This window comes from Ochotona curzoniae, unplaced genomic scaffold, assembly GCF_017591425.1.
Source record: "Ochotona curzoniae isolate NIBS_2020 unplaced genomic scaffold, NIBS_Ocur_1.0 contig_883, whole genome shotgun sequence".
Lineage (NCBI taxonomy): Eukaryota > Metazoa > Chordata > Mammalia > Lagomorpha > Ochotonidae > Ochotona > Ochotona curzoniae.
The window spans coordinates 41,785,057-41,802,863 of record NW_024466599.1 but is presented as its reverse complement, the minus strand read 5'-3'; the positions used below and the strand labels follow the sequence as shown (position 1 = coordinate 41,802,863).

Here is a 17,807-nt window from a genome sequence, read left to right as displayed (position 1 = left end):
TTTGATGCCTTTAAAAGCACGTGTGAATAGATATGTGGTTGTTAAAATCACTCTGAATATACATTTCCAATTCTTAGAATCTACTTGAGACTCTGTCTTATGTCCAGAATATTTGAGGATAGCTTCGGTAGGTCTTTACAATTTGAGGGTGTATTTGTTGTCAAGGTAGGTCTATGACAATCTTTCTGGGCCTAGCATGATTGCCTAGTGGCTAAATCCTTTCCTTGCACGCACCAGGATCCCACATGGGTGCTGATTTGTGTCATGGCTTCTCCACTTGCCATCCAGCTCCCTGCTTGTGGCCTGGGAGCAGCAGATGTTGGCCCAAAGCCTTGGGACCCTGCACCCGCATGGGAGACCTGGAATTGGTTCCTGGCTCCTGGCTTTGGATCGGCTCAGCTCCAGCCGTTGTGGCCACAGTGAATGGAACATCTTTCTGTCTCTCCTCCTCTCTGTAAATCTACTTTTCTGATAAAAATAAATAAATCTTCAGAAAAAAAAAAAAGAAACCCTTTCTATATTCTACAGTATTAATAACCTTACCTATAGAAAGGGATTTCACCAATATCCTGAATAGGCTTGGAGGCAATTTAATGAATACTGGAGAAAATTTACTTTAGAGAGGAAGTAAAGAGAAAATCAAGTGGTGAAACGTGAGAAGTCCCAAGCAGCTCGTTTATGTACGGGCACACTAGCCTGGGGGAACACACAAGGAGGGGCATTTCTAAAGTTGCGCCATTATTTTTACATGGTTTTTGGAATTATGTTTCCTCTGAGCAGTTGCTTACATCACAGATGCTTTGCCTTCAGGTCTTCAGTCAGTTTTAATGCTGTCTCCACTGTTTTCTTCTTCCTCTGTTACCAGCCCTTCCTCTTCTCACTAATGGTGGGAAGCAGATAGCCTCGAATGCTAACCTGATTTTCTGGGAAAGAAATAGAAATATCAATTTGTAAGAATGAGCAGTTTTTCCCAGTTATGTTTTCAGGGGCAAGAACAATACCAAAACCAAATACTTCAGGGAAAATATACTTAATACACTTTTCTTTTTGGAATGTTATAAAATATATTAAAAATCTTAAAGGATACTGTCCCATCTGATTGATTGTAATTTTTAGACAACACAGATGAGAGATTTTTTTACATGAATATTGATAAACTTTGAAAAGAAGGAAGACTTTATTTAACTTTAATGCATCATTTTACTTAAAGGTCCAGAATGTGCTACAGAGTCAATATTTAAAAAAAAAAACTTTTCTTTTTTTTTAATAGGTACCCAAGGATTAATAAAGAATCTTTACTTCCTGTAGCAAAGGATGTGTCTTATTCAGGGGAAAATACAGAAGCTTGGTACCCACCAGGTCATGGCGATATATATGCCAGTTTTTACAACTCTGGTTTGCTGGATACCTTTTTGGGAGAAGGCAAAGAGTATATTTTTGTGTCTAACATCGATAATCTGGGTGCCACCGTGGATCTTTATATTCTGAATCATCTAATGAACTCACCCAATGGAAAACGTTGTGAGTTTGTCATGGAAGTCACAAATAAAACACGTGCAGATGTAAAGGTAACTATGAAGGAGAAACAGTTTGGGGATTCTTGTTTTTACATCTCATGGGTCATGTAGTTAAAAACTTTATTTCAAAGCTTATAGTTAAACAGAATATATATACTTGACATCATTGTAACAGAGAAAGATGATATTCTGTGGAGTATCTTATGTTAATAATGTGTATCATAAACCCAGATTTAATATAACAATTATTTTTTTTCAATAATCTGTAATTTTAACAAAAGAGGTCCACATTTATTAATGGGATAAATTTGAAACATGTGAAAACATCTTCATTAAGTTTGTACAACTCTTTTGTTTGCTGTTCTTCTACTTTGGTTCTTAATGGGTTTTTGGCCTGTTTAGTAAAAAATTACTACTTTGATTTCTTGAGAAAGAGAGCAAAAGAGGAAGAGTATATGTGGGTGGGGGAGAGAGACAGAATTTTATCACTGTAAAAACTCTTTAGTACCTGCAAAAAGAGAGAAATGTCATTTTGGTGCAAAGCACAGTTTTTTTTTTAACATTCTATATTTAGTCATGATACTTGGATTTTAATGAAGTGGAATACAAGATTTTACTATTAACCCACAGTTAAGAAAAATGAGCAGTGTGTGGATATTAAGTAGCCAATTGCCGACGTGGATTTTAATGAGTTTTAGACAAGTCCTCCTCACATAATGAGCAAGTATCGCCATCTTCTGATAGTTAGATGGCTAGTAACTGTAAGAACATCTTTAGCCTGAGACTGAGTGCTCAGTTCTCATCTATTTATTCATCTGTCTCCTCTCCTCCCCTTATCCTAACGCCAGTCACAGCAAGGCCTGAGGTGGCAGGGCTAGCGCTCTGATGTTGGGGATGGTTTGAAAATGAAACCAAATTATTTCTGTAGCAAAAATATTCCTGTAATAGATTTTAGGAAAGTGAGGAGGACTCTGATAATACTATTTCAATGGCTTTAATTACAAATAAGACTAGTGCACAGTGTAAAATGATAGCTTCAATTATTTTCTTTCATTCTACATTTACATATTACATTGCAGTCTATTGTGAGAGATTCTGTCATCAGTGTCTTTTCTAAGAAGTTCATAGACTTTAACCAGTGTGATATGCTTATGACTGAGAGAGATGTAGAGGCATTCATGATTTTCTGCCTTTCTAGGGTGGGACACTCACTCAGTATGAAGGCAAACTGAGACTGGTGGAAATCGCTCAAGTGCCAAAAGCACATGTTGATGAGTTCAAGTCTGTATCAAAATTCAAAATATTTAATACCAACAACCTATGGATTTCTCTTGCAGCAGTTAAAAGACTGCAGGAGCAGAATGCCATTGACATGGAAATCATTGTGAATCCAAAGGTAAGCCCAAGTTGTAGCCTTTTGAGCTCTTTTTTTTCTAAAATCTTAAAAGGCAACACACAGATCCGCTGCCCTCCCCTTGTGGCCGGGCAGTTCCCGTAGGTATTCCTTTTGCCTGGTGACACTCTGGATTGCTATCGCTGTCCTCCAGGGTCTGCACTCATCCCTGTGGTGAGCCAAGGTCTGGGCTACCTGGTGTGACTATGCAAACCCAAGCACTGGGTTTATAGAGGACCTACTACTGATTTATTTGTTGGTCTGACAAACAGGCCATTTTTGGCTGTAGCACCACGCATAAGTCTTCTTAATCTTTTATTCTTCATGTTAAATGAGAAGGATTTTGCTGAACAGAGTTATGAGGCTTGATAAATATCAGTTCTCAAAATTTTATTTCCTTCCATGCATCTCTGGACACATTTCCCAAATATTAAACTATTCCACATGGAACTGAATTGTAAGTTCCACATGCCTAAAACTTGTGTTTTCCTCCTCTTCCCTCCCTCATTTCTTACAGACTTTGGATGGCGGCCTGAATGTCATTCAGTTAGAAACTGCAGTAGGAGCTGCCATTAAAAGTTTTGAGAATTCTCTAGGTATTAATGTCCCAAGGAGCCGTTTTCTACCAGTCAAAACCACATCCGATCTTTTGCTTGTGATGTCAAACCTCTACAGCCTTAATGCAGGCTCTTTGACGATGAGTGAAAAACGGGAATTTCCTACAGTGCCCTTGGTTAAATTAGGCAGTTCTTTTACAAAGGTAAGTAACTATAAAAATATGATATACATAGGTATTTGTTATGTCTTAAATGTTTAAGACATGCTAGGCACATGAATTGGAGACTAATTAGTTTCCATAGCTGACTTGTTCTATTCCTGTATTCTTGGTGTCATTTAAAGGAAATTGGCCTTAGCAGAAAAGATGAAATATAATTGTTACAGGAAATAGAAAAAGATATTAAATTGGAAGACATTTTCTCCTTTTTCAAGACAGAGTTTCAATTTTTTGAAATAGTTTGAGAAGAGCTGATGTTAAGTTCCTTTTCAAAATAGATTTTAGAAGTTGAGCTACCTGGTTGTGGGCTTTTATTTTTTGGGTTACCTTTAATCACGAATTGATTCTTGCAAGTTGTTAATTGGTTGGTTGAGAGTTAATATGAGTAAGTTATATGTCCATAAAAACATTTGTTTCTCAGATTTATTTTGCTGGCATAAAATAGTTCATAACAGTCTCAGTCTCTAATGATCTTCTGTATTTGTGGTTTGACTTGTAATATCTCATTTTCATGTCTCCAACAAAATAGTTGATTTTGTTGCTTTTCAAAAATCAAATGCTTCATTTCATTGAGAATTTTGTTCTCTGTTTTGTTTCTGCTCTGATCTTTGTAATATCTTTCCTTCTACTTATCTTGAGTTCGCTTTATTATTGCTTTTCCAATTTCTTGAGATCCTTCATTGGGTTATTTACTAAAGATTTTATTTCTGAAGGAAGTTTATTGCTATAAGTGTCCCTCTTAATATTGCATTTGCTGTATCTCCTAAGTTTTGGTATATTATGTTTCTACTTTTATTCATTTGATAAACTTTTTTTTTGAAATTTGCTTTTGGTTTCTATACCCATTGTTATTCAGAAGCATACATATGTCCAGTCTCTGTATGTCTGTGTATTTATTTGTTAAGGGTTTCTTTTGTTATTAACTTCTAGTTTAATCCTGTCATCAGAGAAAATATGATTTTACTTTAGAAAATTTCTTGAGACTGATTTTGTGGCATGACTTTATGGATTTATTTTAGGGTCTTACTGATAATATACGTATGCTTTAGCTACATACTGCCTTGCTTTTTCATACTTCCTATGTCCCTACAGTGATGGAGATCAGTTTGGCAGGTTGTTTTGAGTTTCAGTTGGATGCCACTGTGTAGTTTCCCTTTATCTTCCTGTGGTAGTAGCAGTGGGGGTGTGGAGTCTCAGTCCCAGCCAGAGTGCTTGGTTGCCCTGATGAGGTGAAGTTGCAGATGCTGGTTAAGGCAATAGGAGTGCTGGCCTGAGGGTCTCCAGGAGTCACCTGAGGCTTCCAGGTGGCAAGGGGCATGGCTGAGGTTGCAGACCGACAGAGGCACATGGTTCTCAGGACCTCCAACCCAGGTTTCCATGCAATGTCCTGCGGCTCGTCCACCTTTTCTTCCCCAGTCTCTCCGTGATGTGCTGCCCGGGTTGGGGGAGGGGTGGAAAGATCAGTTTCGTGGCCACCAGTAAGCTTTTAAGAGTTCAGTTAAACTGGTTACTGTGATTCCTATTTTTCTGTGAGCAGTTTTTGAAATAGTTTATGTTTTAAGGTTCAAGATTATCTACGAAGATTTGAAAGTATACCAGACATGCTTGAATTGGATCACCTCACAGTCTCAGGAGATGTGACATTTGGCAAGAATGTTTCATTAAAGGTATGCTATGGATATCCAGGTACCAGATATATGGAAAAGACACATTTTAAAAATGAATGGATCCAGACAGGAAATAGGTTACTGCAGTATTTAGTGTTGTCTTCCATTGATACTGTCTAGTTAAAATACAATCAAAATCATAGGAATTTTCTGGAATGTAGCATTCAAATGAAAACAAACATTAATTAGTAATTAAATTGATACTCTCCTGGGGTCTATCATATACAGACGTGGGGGTATAATGGAACATGCATCCCTGCATCCAGATGAAAGGTGGAATCCCAATGAAACTGTTGGACGTGTGTAGACAATGGGATGCTGGGCTGTCAGACATTGTCTGTACCAACAATGTCAGGATACACTTAAATAAGAGACTTGATAGAACTGAATTATGATTCCTTATGTGGGAAAAATATGACGGGGGGTGGAAGTTTGAGGGGGAATCCCAGCCTACACAAAATTGTACCTCACAACTCAAAATTCAAAATAAAAATATATTTAAAAAATAAATAAATGAACTGAAATCTTAAAAAAATAAATTGATACTCTACTGAAATGTGTTAGCATCATCTCACTAAAGATGACTATCTGAGTGACAGTATATTTATATATTAATATAGTCTATTCCTGTGGGGAAAAAACCTCTTATAAAGATGTCCATTTTACATTACTAGTATTATAATCATTCCAGCCTAGCATAATGAACAGGAAGGAAATAATAACAAAAGACACAACTGCTTTTCCTGATCAAGTGTTTTTTTAAAAACCATATTCAGATTTCTACTGTTTCTTCCATTAAAGCCACTTAGTGAAAAGACAAAACCAAAAATACATACATTAAACTTTATTTTTAATATTGCCTAAACTCTCATGTGAAAAATATGTGAACTGTTATTTTTTTAAAGATAAATGTCTATGTAAATATAAAACAATCACCTTTTAATTTCTTTATGGAAGTTGATAAATGCTGGTCTTGCATGTAGTTCTTCAAAAGGGCCACCCATACCAGGGTACTGGGTGTTTCTACTTTTTGGTGCAACCTCTGCTAATGAGGCAAGAAATTTAGGACTATTGTTGGGATTGTGGCAGAAGGACACATTACAATTTTCCTTTTGTTATTTTTAGCATTGAATATTGCTTATAAATACAGTTACTCCCATATAAAATTTCTACCTCTACTGATAATTGTAAGACAATCAAATGTATTTTAGTTTCAGTTGCAAGTATACTTCTGCTTTTTATTCTTTCTCTCCCTTAGGGAACGGTTATCATCATTGCAAATCATGGTGACAGAATTGACATCCCACCTGGAGCAGTATTAGAGAACAAGATTGTTTCCGGAAACCTTCGCATCTTGGACCACTGAATGAAAAATGTGTATACTTTATACTAATTATGGGCTAAATAGTTTCTTACAATGAAATATCCTCTAGGATTCTAAAATAGGCAGGTACAATACTATGTTACTGTACCCTACAACATAGATTTTTGAGGAGTTTTCTTCAGTATGCTGTTAGTCTAAGAAAAACACAGATGAAGCAATACTTTCCTTCTTTGAAGAGGGTCCTGAAAGTTAGTTAATCTTAAAGTGCAATATTGTTTAATCATAAAACTGGGGCAATCTCTGCTGGAAGTCCTTTGAAGCCTCAATGACAGTCACTTTGATTGCTTGTGATTTCAAAAATAAACTGGTGAAATATTACATGTGTACAGTCGTACTTTTTAATGTTAACTTTAGGAAATAGCAAAATAAAATGGTTTACTCTTCATAATTAACAGGTCTAGTTTTCTGTATTTCTAAGAATATTAATCACATCTTTATTTCCATGGGAACTGAACTCAAAGGTATTTAGCATCTTCCATCGAATTCTGAAGCTGGGATGCTTGCCAGGATTTCCACAGACTCCCCATTTAGCAAACAGAGTAGTGTTTATTTTCCCAGCTGAAAGGGTTGGGATGGGCAGAAGTAGGGCATTTGTTCATATCTTTGTATTCTAGTGTAGTGGGTTGGGGGAATCCAACTTGATTTTTAAAAAAAAGTTCTATTTTCTTAAAGTAAGCTTATCATTGAAAAATGTGCATCAACAACCTTTCAAATTAAGGTTAGCTGGTTGTTCAATTTATGCCTTTTCTCCAAGAGTCAGCATTCTTCGATGCTTCCATACTTGTTTTGAGTAGGCTGAAGTTCACTGTATACTACATCATTAAAAAAAAAAAAAACTTGTCTTTTAAATTTAATTTTTAACGGCTTTATTTTAGACAGTTTAAGAACCAATAACATACCTCTGAAATGATAAAGGAAAGAAAACAAAATTTCTTTTGAAGAAATCAAGGAAAACAAAATAGGACTATTTCATTTTACATAATCACCACAAGATTAGGCACTCTTACAGGGTTAGGCAAGATTCTTGGTGGGAGGTGAGGCACAGGCACTTTAATGTGCAGAGTGCTGTTGATTCTAATTTTGAAGACAGGTATTGGGAAAACCTTTAAGGAACTTATCACCTTCTATTTCTGTACCCAGCATAGCAGCCTGTGTTTTAAAAGTTCTACTTCCTGGTCTTTGTTCATATAAACATATAGTAACTTAAGAATCCAAAGGAGCCATACTTCATATGTTGTCCAAATGTCAAAATGAGAACTCATAAATAAGCAGATCATATGAATACATATTCTTACCTCTACTACAAATAAAGACAAACCCCCAAAACCTTTCATAGACTTTTATAAAAATACAGCTATTAGACTGTAGCCTTTTGTATGTTACTTCTAAAAAGTATTTAAATTAGTACTTGCATAAATAAATGCCAATATCTTGTCCTTTAATTATTACTTGTAATCAGCCTTTCCTATATTTAGCCTGTTCTGGAAGGCTTGACTCAGTTAACATACAGTGGTAATAGAAAGATTTAAATATACGACACATAAAGCCTGAATTTGACACTGGTCACTAAAACAAAAACTGAATTCCTAAATCCAAGCAATCAAAAGATGTTTATTTTTCATAGAAAGATCTGTAAAAAAATAATTTTTCAAACAGCTTTACTTCCATAGAGAAAACTTTCTACAGAGGATGAATAAGATTTTAATATTTTTAAATTGTACCATCATTAAATAAGGTGGGACACCATATGAATTTCATTGCACTGGAAGAAATGCAAAGCATTTTTTAATATAAAGTATACAGAGCATTCTAGTCATCTACAGCTGTGTTACAGCTATGTGTTCTTTTGGATTTGGTCCAAAGAAACCTGAGTCTGTTTCCAGAGAGAATGAAAAATGTTAGACACCTGATCACTTACTCCTCACAGAAGGATGCACAAAATGGCATTCCTTGGAGATCCCACTGGATCTAGTTTCCCAGCACTGATAGTCTCTTTTCCCCTTCCCCCACCGCAGTTCACATTGGGTTCCAGATTCAGCTCTTGCATCACAGGCATCCGGATTTTCTTCATAAACGTACATATCCCATGGTCAGATGAACTACCCACTTCTCCAGCATATCATCACCTCTTCTGTTCCCAGATCTCGGCCATATTTAGGTCCAAATCTTTAAGGCCTTTTAAGGCTTGAAGATTTCCAGTGTAAAAAGCTACATCTGCTGTGACCAACCTAAACATTGGAGAGAAAATTATTTTAAATCTCACAGTTTCTGTTCGAATAAAGTAACAATGCGCATGGAGTAAGAGTCATGTCCTAGCTGTTACAGTAGAATTCAGATTTCCTAGGGACCAAATAGCAACAGGACTTCTTTTTAGTTCTTCCCACTCCTATAAGTCACTAAGCGCTTTATTAAAAACCAGGCTTCCTGAGCGCACTCTAAGGAATTACCTGAAAGCTGAGACTGCATTTAAGTACTGCTGTCTACAAAACTAGATACTAATGATCAGTATTAACACAGTGAAATATAATTGCACTGCTGAATTCTGGACACATAAGAATGCCTTTACGTGAAATATACTTCTTTTAAGCATAAAACTTTTTGAATAAGCAGGAATTGTATACCCTTTGATTTATTAAGAAAATGATGCACGGCATTCATTAAATGCTAGTTTGATCTTACTTCTTTGTTCAACAGCAGGCTCACATTTGTTTCTTTCATTGTAGGTATTACAATTCTGAGGTTCAAACAAGAATTTTTTAGATGACAAAAAAAATTTAGTACATGCACTTTGGGATTTTAATTGTTTATGAAAGAGAAGAAAATTTTTTAAAAATTGTTTGCAGACCAAGAATGCCTTCTATCTCAGAAGTGGAATGCCTAAGGACTGTAATGTATAATTATTTCCCAATCTGTCAATCAAGTTATTAGGAATTTTAAATGGATGATGGAGCTATGAATAAGTAGCCAATTAAAATGGAATGAGTTTTATTTTCTTAGTAGGCTGCCTATAGAATGAGACTACTATGGAAAATGAATAGTTCTACTTCATATGCAATGTTTAGTTTGCAATCTTGTCTCAATATAACCCAATAACAGCAGCTAGATGATTTGGTTTGCAAATATCATATAATGAATCATATTATGAGCGAATATAGAAATTCAGTTTGAAGTTTAGACAAACGAATTACATATTTTTAGTTATGAGTGCATATTCTAAAGATAGTTTTCTAAGATTAAAATGCAAACCAGGTACAGGGCCATTTCAATACCACAGCCCACACAGGTATGTATGAAGAAAAGGAGGCTGCTGCTTCACCTTGCCACTGCCTGCAGCACCTCTCTGCTGACACTGCAGTGACTCACAAGGAAAGCATCATGTTAGAGGGCAATGAGCTGGATGCCTTCAGGACAAATCTTGGGGAGGCATTTGGTAGAGTGGTTAAGATGCCACTTGAGACACTGGCATTCCATGGAGAGTGCCTGGGTTCAACATCCAGCTCTGTTGCTAATTCCAGCTTCTTGGCTAATGCAGCAGGTGATCATCCAAGTACATGGGTCCCTGCTACTCATGTGACAGACTTGGGCTGAGTTCTTCGCTCCTGGCTTTGGCCTGGCTCACTCTTGGCTCCTGCAGGTGTTTGGAGGAATGAACCAACAAATAAAGACTGTATATGTACCTCTGTCTCTCTGCCTTTCAAATAAACACCAGGAAAATATTTCAATCTTTAGGTCTAGTCATAGTGATGTTTTAACTTAATGAATAGTAAAATGGTCTTCCTAAACAATTCACATTTGAGTTTCCCCCAACCCCCTCAATTTATCTGAGAGAGTTACAGAGAGAAATCTTCCGTCCACTGGCTCACTCCTGAAATGGCTGCAACAGCCAGGTCTGGGCCAAACCAAACCCAGGAGCTTCTTCTAGGTCTCCCACACAAGTGCACCAGCCCAACCTCTCGGGCTGTTCCTCTGCTGCTGGACCGAAAGTGGAGCAGCCAGGATTTGAACTGATGCCCATATGGGATGCTAACATAGCAGGAACTTAACATGCTACACCACAGCACTGACCCCACATTCCAGATTGTTGAGGAGATAATATGTTTGCGACTTGAATTTTAATAATTGACATACCACTCAATCATTTATAAATGGCCTGCCAAACTGCAGGAGAAAAGGGTAATGAGCAGCAGATATCTGGTATAGTGCTTATATGATACTACTTGGGAAACCTGTGTTCGAATCCCAGCTCTGCTTCCAGTTTACTTGGGTCAATGCAACCCACATGGAAATTTGAGTTCTGGGCTCCTGATGTGAAACCGGCCAAGCCCAGTTATTGTGGCTATTTGGGGCATGAACCAGTAAAGAGAAGACTTTTGTTTCTCTTTGCTTTTCAAATAAAAGGAGCTGTTTAAAGTGCTTTAGTTTGTAATATTTTATTCCACCTGAGTAATAGGTACTACTGTTACCACAGTTTTAAAAAGCAACTTGTTTGTGAAAGAGTGACAGAGATCTATTGGTTCATCCTCCTAAATGGCCACAACAACAAATTCTGGGATAGGCCAAAGCCAGAAGCCATGAATTCCCTTCTGTTCACCCATGTGTGGGCCCAAGGACATGGGTCATCTTTCATTGTCTTCCCAGGTGCATTAGCAGGAAGCTGAATCCAAAGTGGGACAGCACTTTGGTAGGGGATGCCGGTATAGCAAGTGGTGACTTAACCTGTTGAGCCACAACGCCAGTTTCCTGGGTCAGGAACATATGAATGGGTTCTCATTTATGACACTCACAGAGTTCAGTTTTTATACCTTTTAGCAAATAGGTACAACTAAGCCAAGAAAGAGCAAAAAGCCAAATTTGCCTCAATCTTCATATAAAGTACCAAAGTAGATCATACTTTAATTATTTCATTACTCAGACTTAGAATCAAGAAGAAAGTAAATGATTAGGTAACTCAGATTCATAACAATACATCTTCCTTTCAACTTAGTTACCAACAGACTTCCTACAACTAAATATTTTATGTCATTCCCAACAAGGGCAACACATTTTCTCAGATATCGTAATCTGACTTAAAATATACATCCTATGTATCTCATAGGGCACAGAATTGTCAATGTTCCATATGTAAAAAACAAGCAATTTCCAATTAGATGTATATTTTTGACAAGATATGGCTCATGAAGAAACACAGGAAACCCGGATTTAGTCTGTAAAAGAGCAAATCCAGCATAGTTTCAATATTTTATGGAACACATAAGTTTTAGATTTTTGCTATATACAAGCAAGCAAAATTGGTTTAAGTTCCCTTAATATCTAATCTGATTTATGAATACCACTGGATATGCTTAATGTCTCATCCTTTAATCACAAGGCAGACTTTAAAAAAAGACCTTTTTTTCCCATTTGAAATATCCTAATTCAAGGTATTTCAAAAAATTAGAGATTTTCAAATATCACGTCTCTTACAATAAACAAAATGATACTAAAAACAATGCCTCAAAAAACCAACAGCAAAATCAGAACATTTAAAAGCATAAAATTATCAAATTTCCATGTTTATTACTAATATCTAAGTGAACAGTTGCTCATGATCTATATATGAAAGTGTAAAATACATTTTATGTCAAAGCTGAAAGTATATAATAAATGAAAAGCATACATTTTACCACATAAAACCAACAAGTGATTAGTATGAGCATATAAACAAAAATACAAAACTAGGAAGATGACAAAAAAAAAACTAAAAGGGGGGGAAATAATCTGACAAAGAAAAATCAAAGATAAGAACATGTGAATAACCAATAAACCATAAGGAAACATCAGGAAAAAGCAAGTTAAAATCAGATCCTATTATCACCCATCTGGCAACAATTAAATCTAACAATAGCAAGCACTGGCAAAGTGTAGGAATAAACTTCCTAGTGGGGAGTATAAACTATAACAACTGGTAGAGAAAATTCCCATGTACTCAGATCAACTTGCAGGTATCCACCCTAAAAGAGCATCACACATTAGACTTTTACTTGGCCTGGTTGTAACAGAGAAAATAATAATTTAAATATGGCTCATCCATATGAAGGAATACTATAAATAACAGCTGAAAATGGACCCCTTCCATACATCAACATAAATAAGTTACACTGTTGATCATAAAAATAAAACCAAGCTTCCTGATCTGACATACAACTAACTTAAATTTATAAAACAGTATTACGTGGCTCAGCATTGAGGTACAGCAGTTTAAGTTGCTGCTTGCAATGCTGCCATCCCATACTGGAGTGCTGGTTCAAATCCCAACTGTTCCACTTCCATCCAGCTCCCGCTAATGTAGCTGGGAAGTGGAAGTTGGCTCGAGTACTTGGGTCCCAGCCACCCAATGTGGAAGAGCTGAATGGAGTTCCTTGCTCCTAGCTTCAGGCCTGTCCCAGAACTAGCTCTTGGGGCCATGTGGGAAGTGAACCAGTGGATAGAAGATCACTCTGATCTGTATCACTGTGCCTTTCAAATAAAATAAATGTTTACAAAAAAAGGAACACTAAATACTTTTCCATAAATCTAGAGATAATAAATTATTAAAGATACAAACCTAATTCACTAGAAATGTTGACTAAAGGTTTGGAGAAAAAGGAAAAAGGTATCATGGTATACTTCAGCTTTATTTGGAATGCCATTTTTAAATTAGAAAAGTGTTAATGATTCTGAGTAACAATAATACAAATATTTTTATTATTTTCCACATATCTGTATTTTTAAACACTTTAAAATAGAGACAAAGAAAACCACATTAAAAAGTACAGGTCAAGGAAGAGGGAGTAGTAAGAATCAACTGCCTGATAAGTACAGGATTTTGTTTTTGCCTTGAGAAATGCTTGGGAACTAATCAGAGGTATTGGTTATACAGCAGTGTGAATATACTGCCACTGAATTGTTTGATTGAAGATAGTTAACTGGATGTTAATTTAACCTCAAAGAAAGAAAAGCAAAGGCATATTTCTTTAGTATCTTAAGGAATAAAAATTTCTTTTAACTAAGTAGTTTAGCTTTCAAGAAATCTCATTTTTCAAAGGATCCTGAAAAGACATGAATTGACCCACAAGATTAGTTTCTTGAAGTATGTCATAGAGACAATCTAAGATTGCACTGACTCCCAGCTGTATTAACAAAGAAAATAATAGCTAATAAATTCAACTGGATGTTTCAGAATTTCTGGTGTGAGAAGAAACCAGACCACCAACAAGCCCAGATTGAATCAGGAGAAAAAGTAAAATGGCACTGAATGCCTGGGTCTTAAAAATATTGCTAGCTTGGTCCAGCACCATGGCTTAGGGGTCCTTGCCTTGCATGTGCTGGGATCCCATATGGGTGCCGCTTGTGGTCACAGCAGCCCTGCTTCCTATCTAGCTCCCAGCCTGTGGCCTGAGGAAGGCCCAAGACCTTGGGACCCTGCACCCGCGTGGGAGACCCAGAAGAAGCTCCTGGCTCCTGGCTTCGGACAGGTTCAGCACTGGCCCGTTGTGGTTGGCTGGGGAGTGAATCACTGGATGTGGATATATCTTTCTGTCTCTTCTCTCTATATATCTGACTTTGCAATATATATATATACATAAATATTGCTAGCTTTCTTAATTCACTATTGTCTTTTCAGGAGAAAGCTCAATAGTAGGAACCACATATATAAACCATTTGTATTCTCTGACATCAATGGACAATAGATACTGGTGTTCATGTTGAATATATCTGCCTATATGCTGATGTTATGGTACGGTGATGAGATCAAACGTATGTGTTTAGAAAAATGTATTGAAGTATCTGACTTTTGAATTTCAAAATGAGTTTAGCCTGGTTTTGTATTTTGTTTGTTTTTTGGTCTGTTTGCAAAAGAGACGTGTACGTGTGGTGCTTGGAGGGGTAGAAAGAAAGCAGCAGGGAAAATTCATTTTTACAGTTAGTCAATTAAGGTAAGTTTTCACTCTTCTTTTTAAATGTGCTTTAATTGTTACTGGCTTAGAAAATTTTTAAAAGAAAAATTCCTTAAAAAGAACAATAGGGTATAAATAAGCAGAGTTCTACCTTTGCATAAATTTTCTTTAGCCTACCTGGCAGATTTATGAGAATGAACCTTCCAAACAGTGCTTTGAATTTTAATCAAACAGAATAAAATTTTACTCCTAATTCATGAGTTTTCTGCATAGTCAGTTCAGTGTACTCTTTAATGGCAGGCCTAAATTCTGACCACATAATTTTTTTATTTGTTTCTATAAATTTAAAATGTTAGCCCAATTTTTAAAAAAGATTTATTTTAGTTTTATTGGAAAGTTAGCCTAACTTCTTAACAGAATATAAGGGATTCCCTAAAAGATGAAACAGACAACAAATAAGCAAGTCATATTAAAGTGACTAAATAATCATTGCTTTCCGTCTTGCAAAAACTTCTCTTCACATCTACCTATATTGCTTTTCATAAAAAATTCTATGAGGAACCTTTCATCTTTATCCTAGTCTTAAATCCAAGAATATGTGCCTCAACAGGGTAATCTGCTTAATTACACAGCTAGTAAGTGGCAAAGTAAGATCTAATCCTAGTTTAAATCCTGTTTTTCCCTATTTTTTACAACACTATTTGAAAAACAACACAATGTGTTCAACAAATAAGAGAACAGATACAAACATACTCTTTATTTTTCATAACCTAAGCAACTAAACTAGGCAGAGTCTATCTTGTCATTTTATAAATGAGGCATAGAATTTAAATGACTTTCAAATGATCTCATAGGCAAAGGAGGACTTTAAATCTTGTTTGGAAAGACTAGAAAGTATTTCAGGCAGCATTAACTATCCCACAAGGCCTCAAAAAAACATATAGGAGAGGACTTTAAAAAGTTTATAGGAAATGTATCTATTTTTAAATTCTATTTCCCATGAAATTTTGAGGCCCTTGCAAATAACATCGGATTAGCAACTTATCATTTATAAACTACTGAAACACAGATACCTAACAAAAATACACAGATTGGCAGTCAAATAGACATCATTTCCACAAAGTAGGGGGAGGGGAAAAAAAAGGCTGCTGATTTCACAATTGTGGTTCCCAGTATTGTAGTAGAAAAAATAGCATAAACAATAACAAACATCACTATTTTTAAAAAATTCATTATGGGAGTATGTGGTACCGTTATGTTAAAACCATACCCATTTTGAGGTCCTCCGTCATTGATCACATTTAAGTGAGATAACTGCTTTTTCAAGTGGAGCTTATAACTTGCATTAATTCTCAGAAATAACATCTGGAAAATAAACAAAATTACATTTTCTTTACAAACTAAAATAGAAGATGTAAGAATCCAAAGCATCAATATTATTTGGAGAAAGTATTAAAAACAAAACAAAACCTTTGCCTTGTCATATACTTCAGAAACACTTCTCTGAAAACATTTAATTGTTATTTCACCTTGACTTTCTTCCAGAGTTGAATAAAAGCTCTGTTTTTCCCTTCTGAGAAGTAGTTCTTTTTTCTATCGGACTACCTTTACATATCTTGGAAGAACTTCTATAGGATCAACCATGACAGGTTAAAATATTAGCGAACTACATGATAAATTAAGTAGGAACTTCATAGCAGACAAATAAAGTCACAACACTAGAGACATAAAATCATCTCACAGCATTTTATTGCTCCTATTAGCAATGACCAAATATTTCTTTGGAAACAATCTGACCTAAAATTATATATAATTAATCTATAGAAATATTGCAAAGCAGTATTTTCTATAAGAAAAATAAGTACATATATGTATAAACCATACATAGATATAGTAAAATACACCCAGATATATGTAATCATCTAAGGAGATGCCACTCGGGACACCCATATTCCATATCACAGTACAGTGCCTGAGGCTGGGTCCCAGCTCCATTCCCCATTCCACCTTCCTGCTAATGTGCTCCCTGGGAACGAGCAGGTAATCTATAGCAGTTGGGTTCTTATCACCCACGTGGGAGACTCAGACTGTTTCTGCTCCAATATGGTCCAGCCCTGGTTTTTGTGTGCAACTAAGTGGTGAAACAGCGAACAGAAGAACTTTCTCTCCTTTTACATGTCAAGAAAAGTAGACAAATTTAAAAAAAAAAACACTTATTTGTGGAACTACTGATACATAAGTGACAATACTAACAAAATCCAACTTTTGTCAAATTGTTTTTAAAATATTTTATTTATTTAAAAGGCAGAGGAGAAAAGGAGATCTTCTATGCATTTGTGCATTCCCCAAAATTCTGCAACAGCCATGTCTGGGTTAGGCAGAAGCCAAGAGTATCTATTAAAATCTCCAACAGGGAACAAAAATACTTGGGCCATTCTCACTGTCTTCCTGCACATATATGCATATTTCCTTCCTGTTCACTATGCTAGGGTAGAATGATTATAGTACTAGTAGTCTTTATAAGAAGTTTTCTTCCCACATGAGCAGATTGTATTAAGGTACAAATAAAGATGTCATTGGAGCTGGATTAGAAATGTAGAACTTGGAACTTGAACCAGTGCTCACATGGGATAGTGGCATCACAGACAATTGCTTAACCTGCTACACCACATCAGACCCTATTGCTAAGCTTTGCAAGAGTTTCTTTAAAATATCAGATCAAAACATATGAAGTACCTGCATGCCCAATTTGCTGACTTAACAAAATCTTGCTAATATTGCAAAGCAGTATTTTCTATAATTATAAATCAGTTGGCAAAATCAGAGGGTCAGCATATTAGAGGTGTGGAATTCTACTTATGGAATGAAAAAGGATGGCTTAGCTAGAAAAAGAGACCCCAGTAGGCACTGAATTTCATATGGCTGCTTCAGCTGCATCCAATCATAAAGTAAGTATGATTCATGCAAATACAGGGAAGCGTGAAGAGCTTTTCTTCATGAAGCATGAACAGTTCCTGTTCATCACCAGTGCAGGATGGAGTTGAGGTGTCGCAGGAAAGGATGGCCGCAGGACTAAAAGCAAGCGCAGACACTGGGAAAACCATCCTTCGCTCCTCAGATCCCTTTCATGCACTCAGTCAATTAAAGACAAAGTG

General features: G+C 36.1%; 2 protein-coding genes across 7 annotated transcripts in view; one reads left to right on the top strand and one right to left on the bottom strand.

Moving 5' to 3' along the window:
* The window catches only part of UGP2 (UDP-glucose pyrophosphorylase 2), a 37,686-nt gene extending 30,632 nt beyond the window's left edge, over positions 1-7,054 (top strand). The window contains exons 6-10 of the mRNA XM_040993337.1: positions 1,271-1,568; positions 2,716-2,913; positions 3,428-3,670; positions 5,248-5,352; positions 6,611-7,054. Coding sequence (XP_040849271.1) covers positions 1,271-1,568; positions 2,716-2,913; positions 3,428-3,670; positions 5,248-5,352; positions 6,611-6,718 — 952 coding nt within the window. The 3' untranslated portion in view covers positions 6,719-7,054. The remainder of the gene's footprint in view (positions 1-1,270; positions 1,569-2,715; positions 2,914-3,427; positions 3,671-5,247; positions 5,353-6,610) is intronic.
* Positions 1-17,807, bottom strand: part of VPS54 (VPS54 subunit of GARP complex) — a 117,271-nt gene that overhangs the window by 20,070 nt on the left and 79,394 nt on the right. For 2 of the 6 annotated variants that reach the window (XM_040993335.1, XM_040993334.1), the window contains exons 22-23: positions 15,923-16,017; positions 8,442-8,964 (exon numbers count right to left, since the gene is read on the bottom strand). In XM_040993335.1, coding sequence (XP_040849269.1) covers positions 8,859-8,964; positions 15,923-16,017 — 201 coding nt within the window. In that variant the 3' untranslated portion in view covers positions 8,442-8,858. Of the gene's footprint in view, positions 1-810; positions 924-8,441; positions 8,965-15,021; positions 16,018-17,807 lie in introns of those variants that run through there. The other 4 variants (XM_040993332.1, XM_040993333.1, XR_005885183.1 and 1 more) reach the window with 3 other exon arrangements.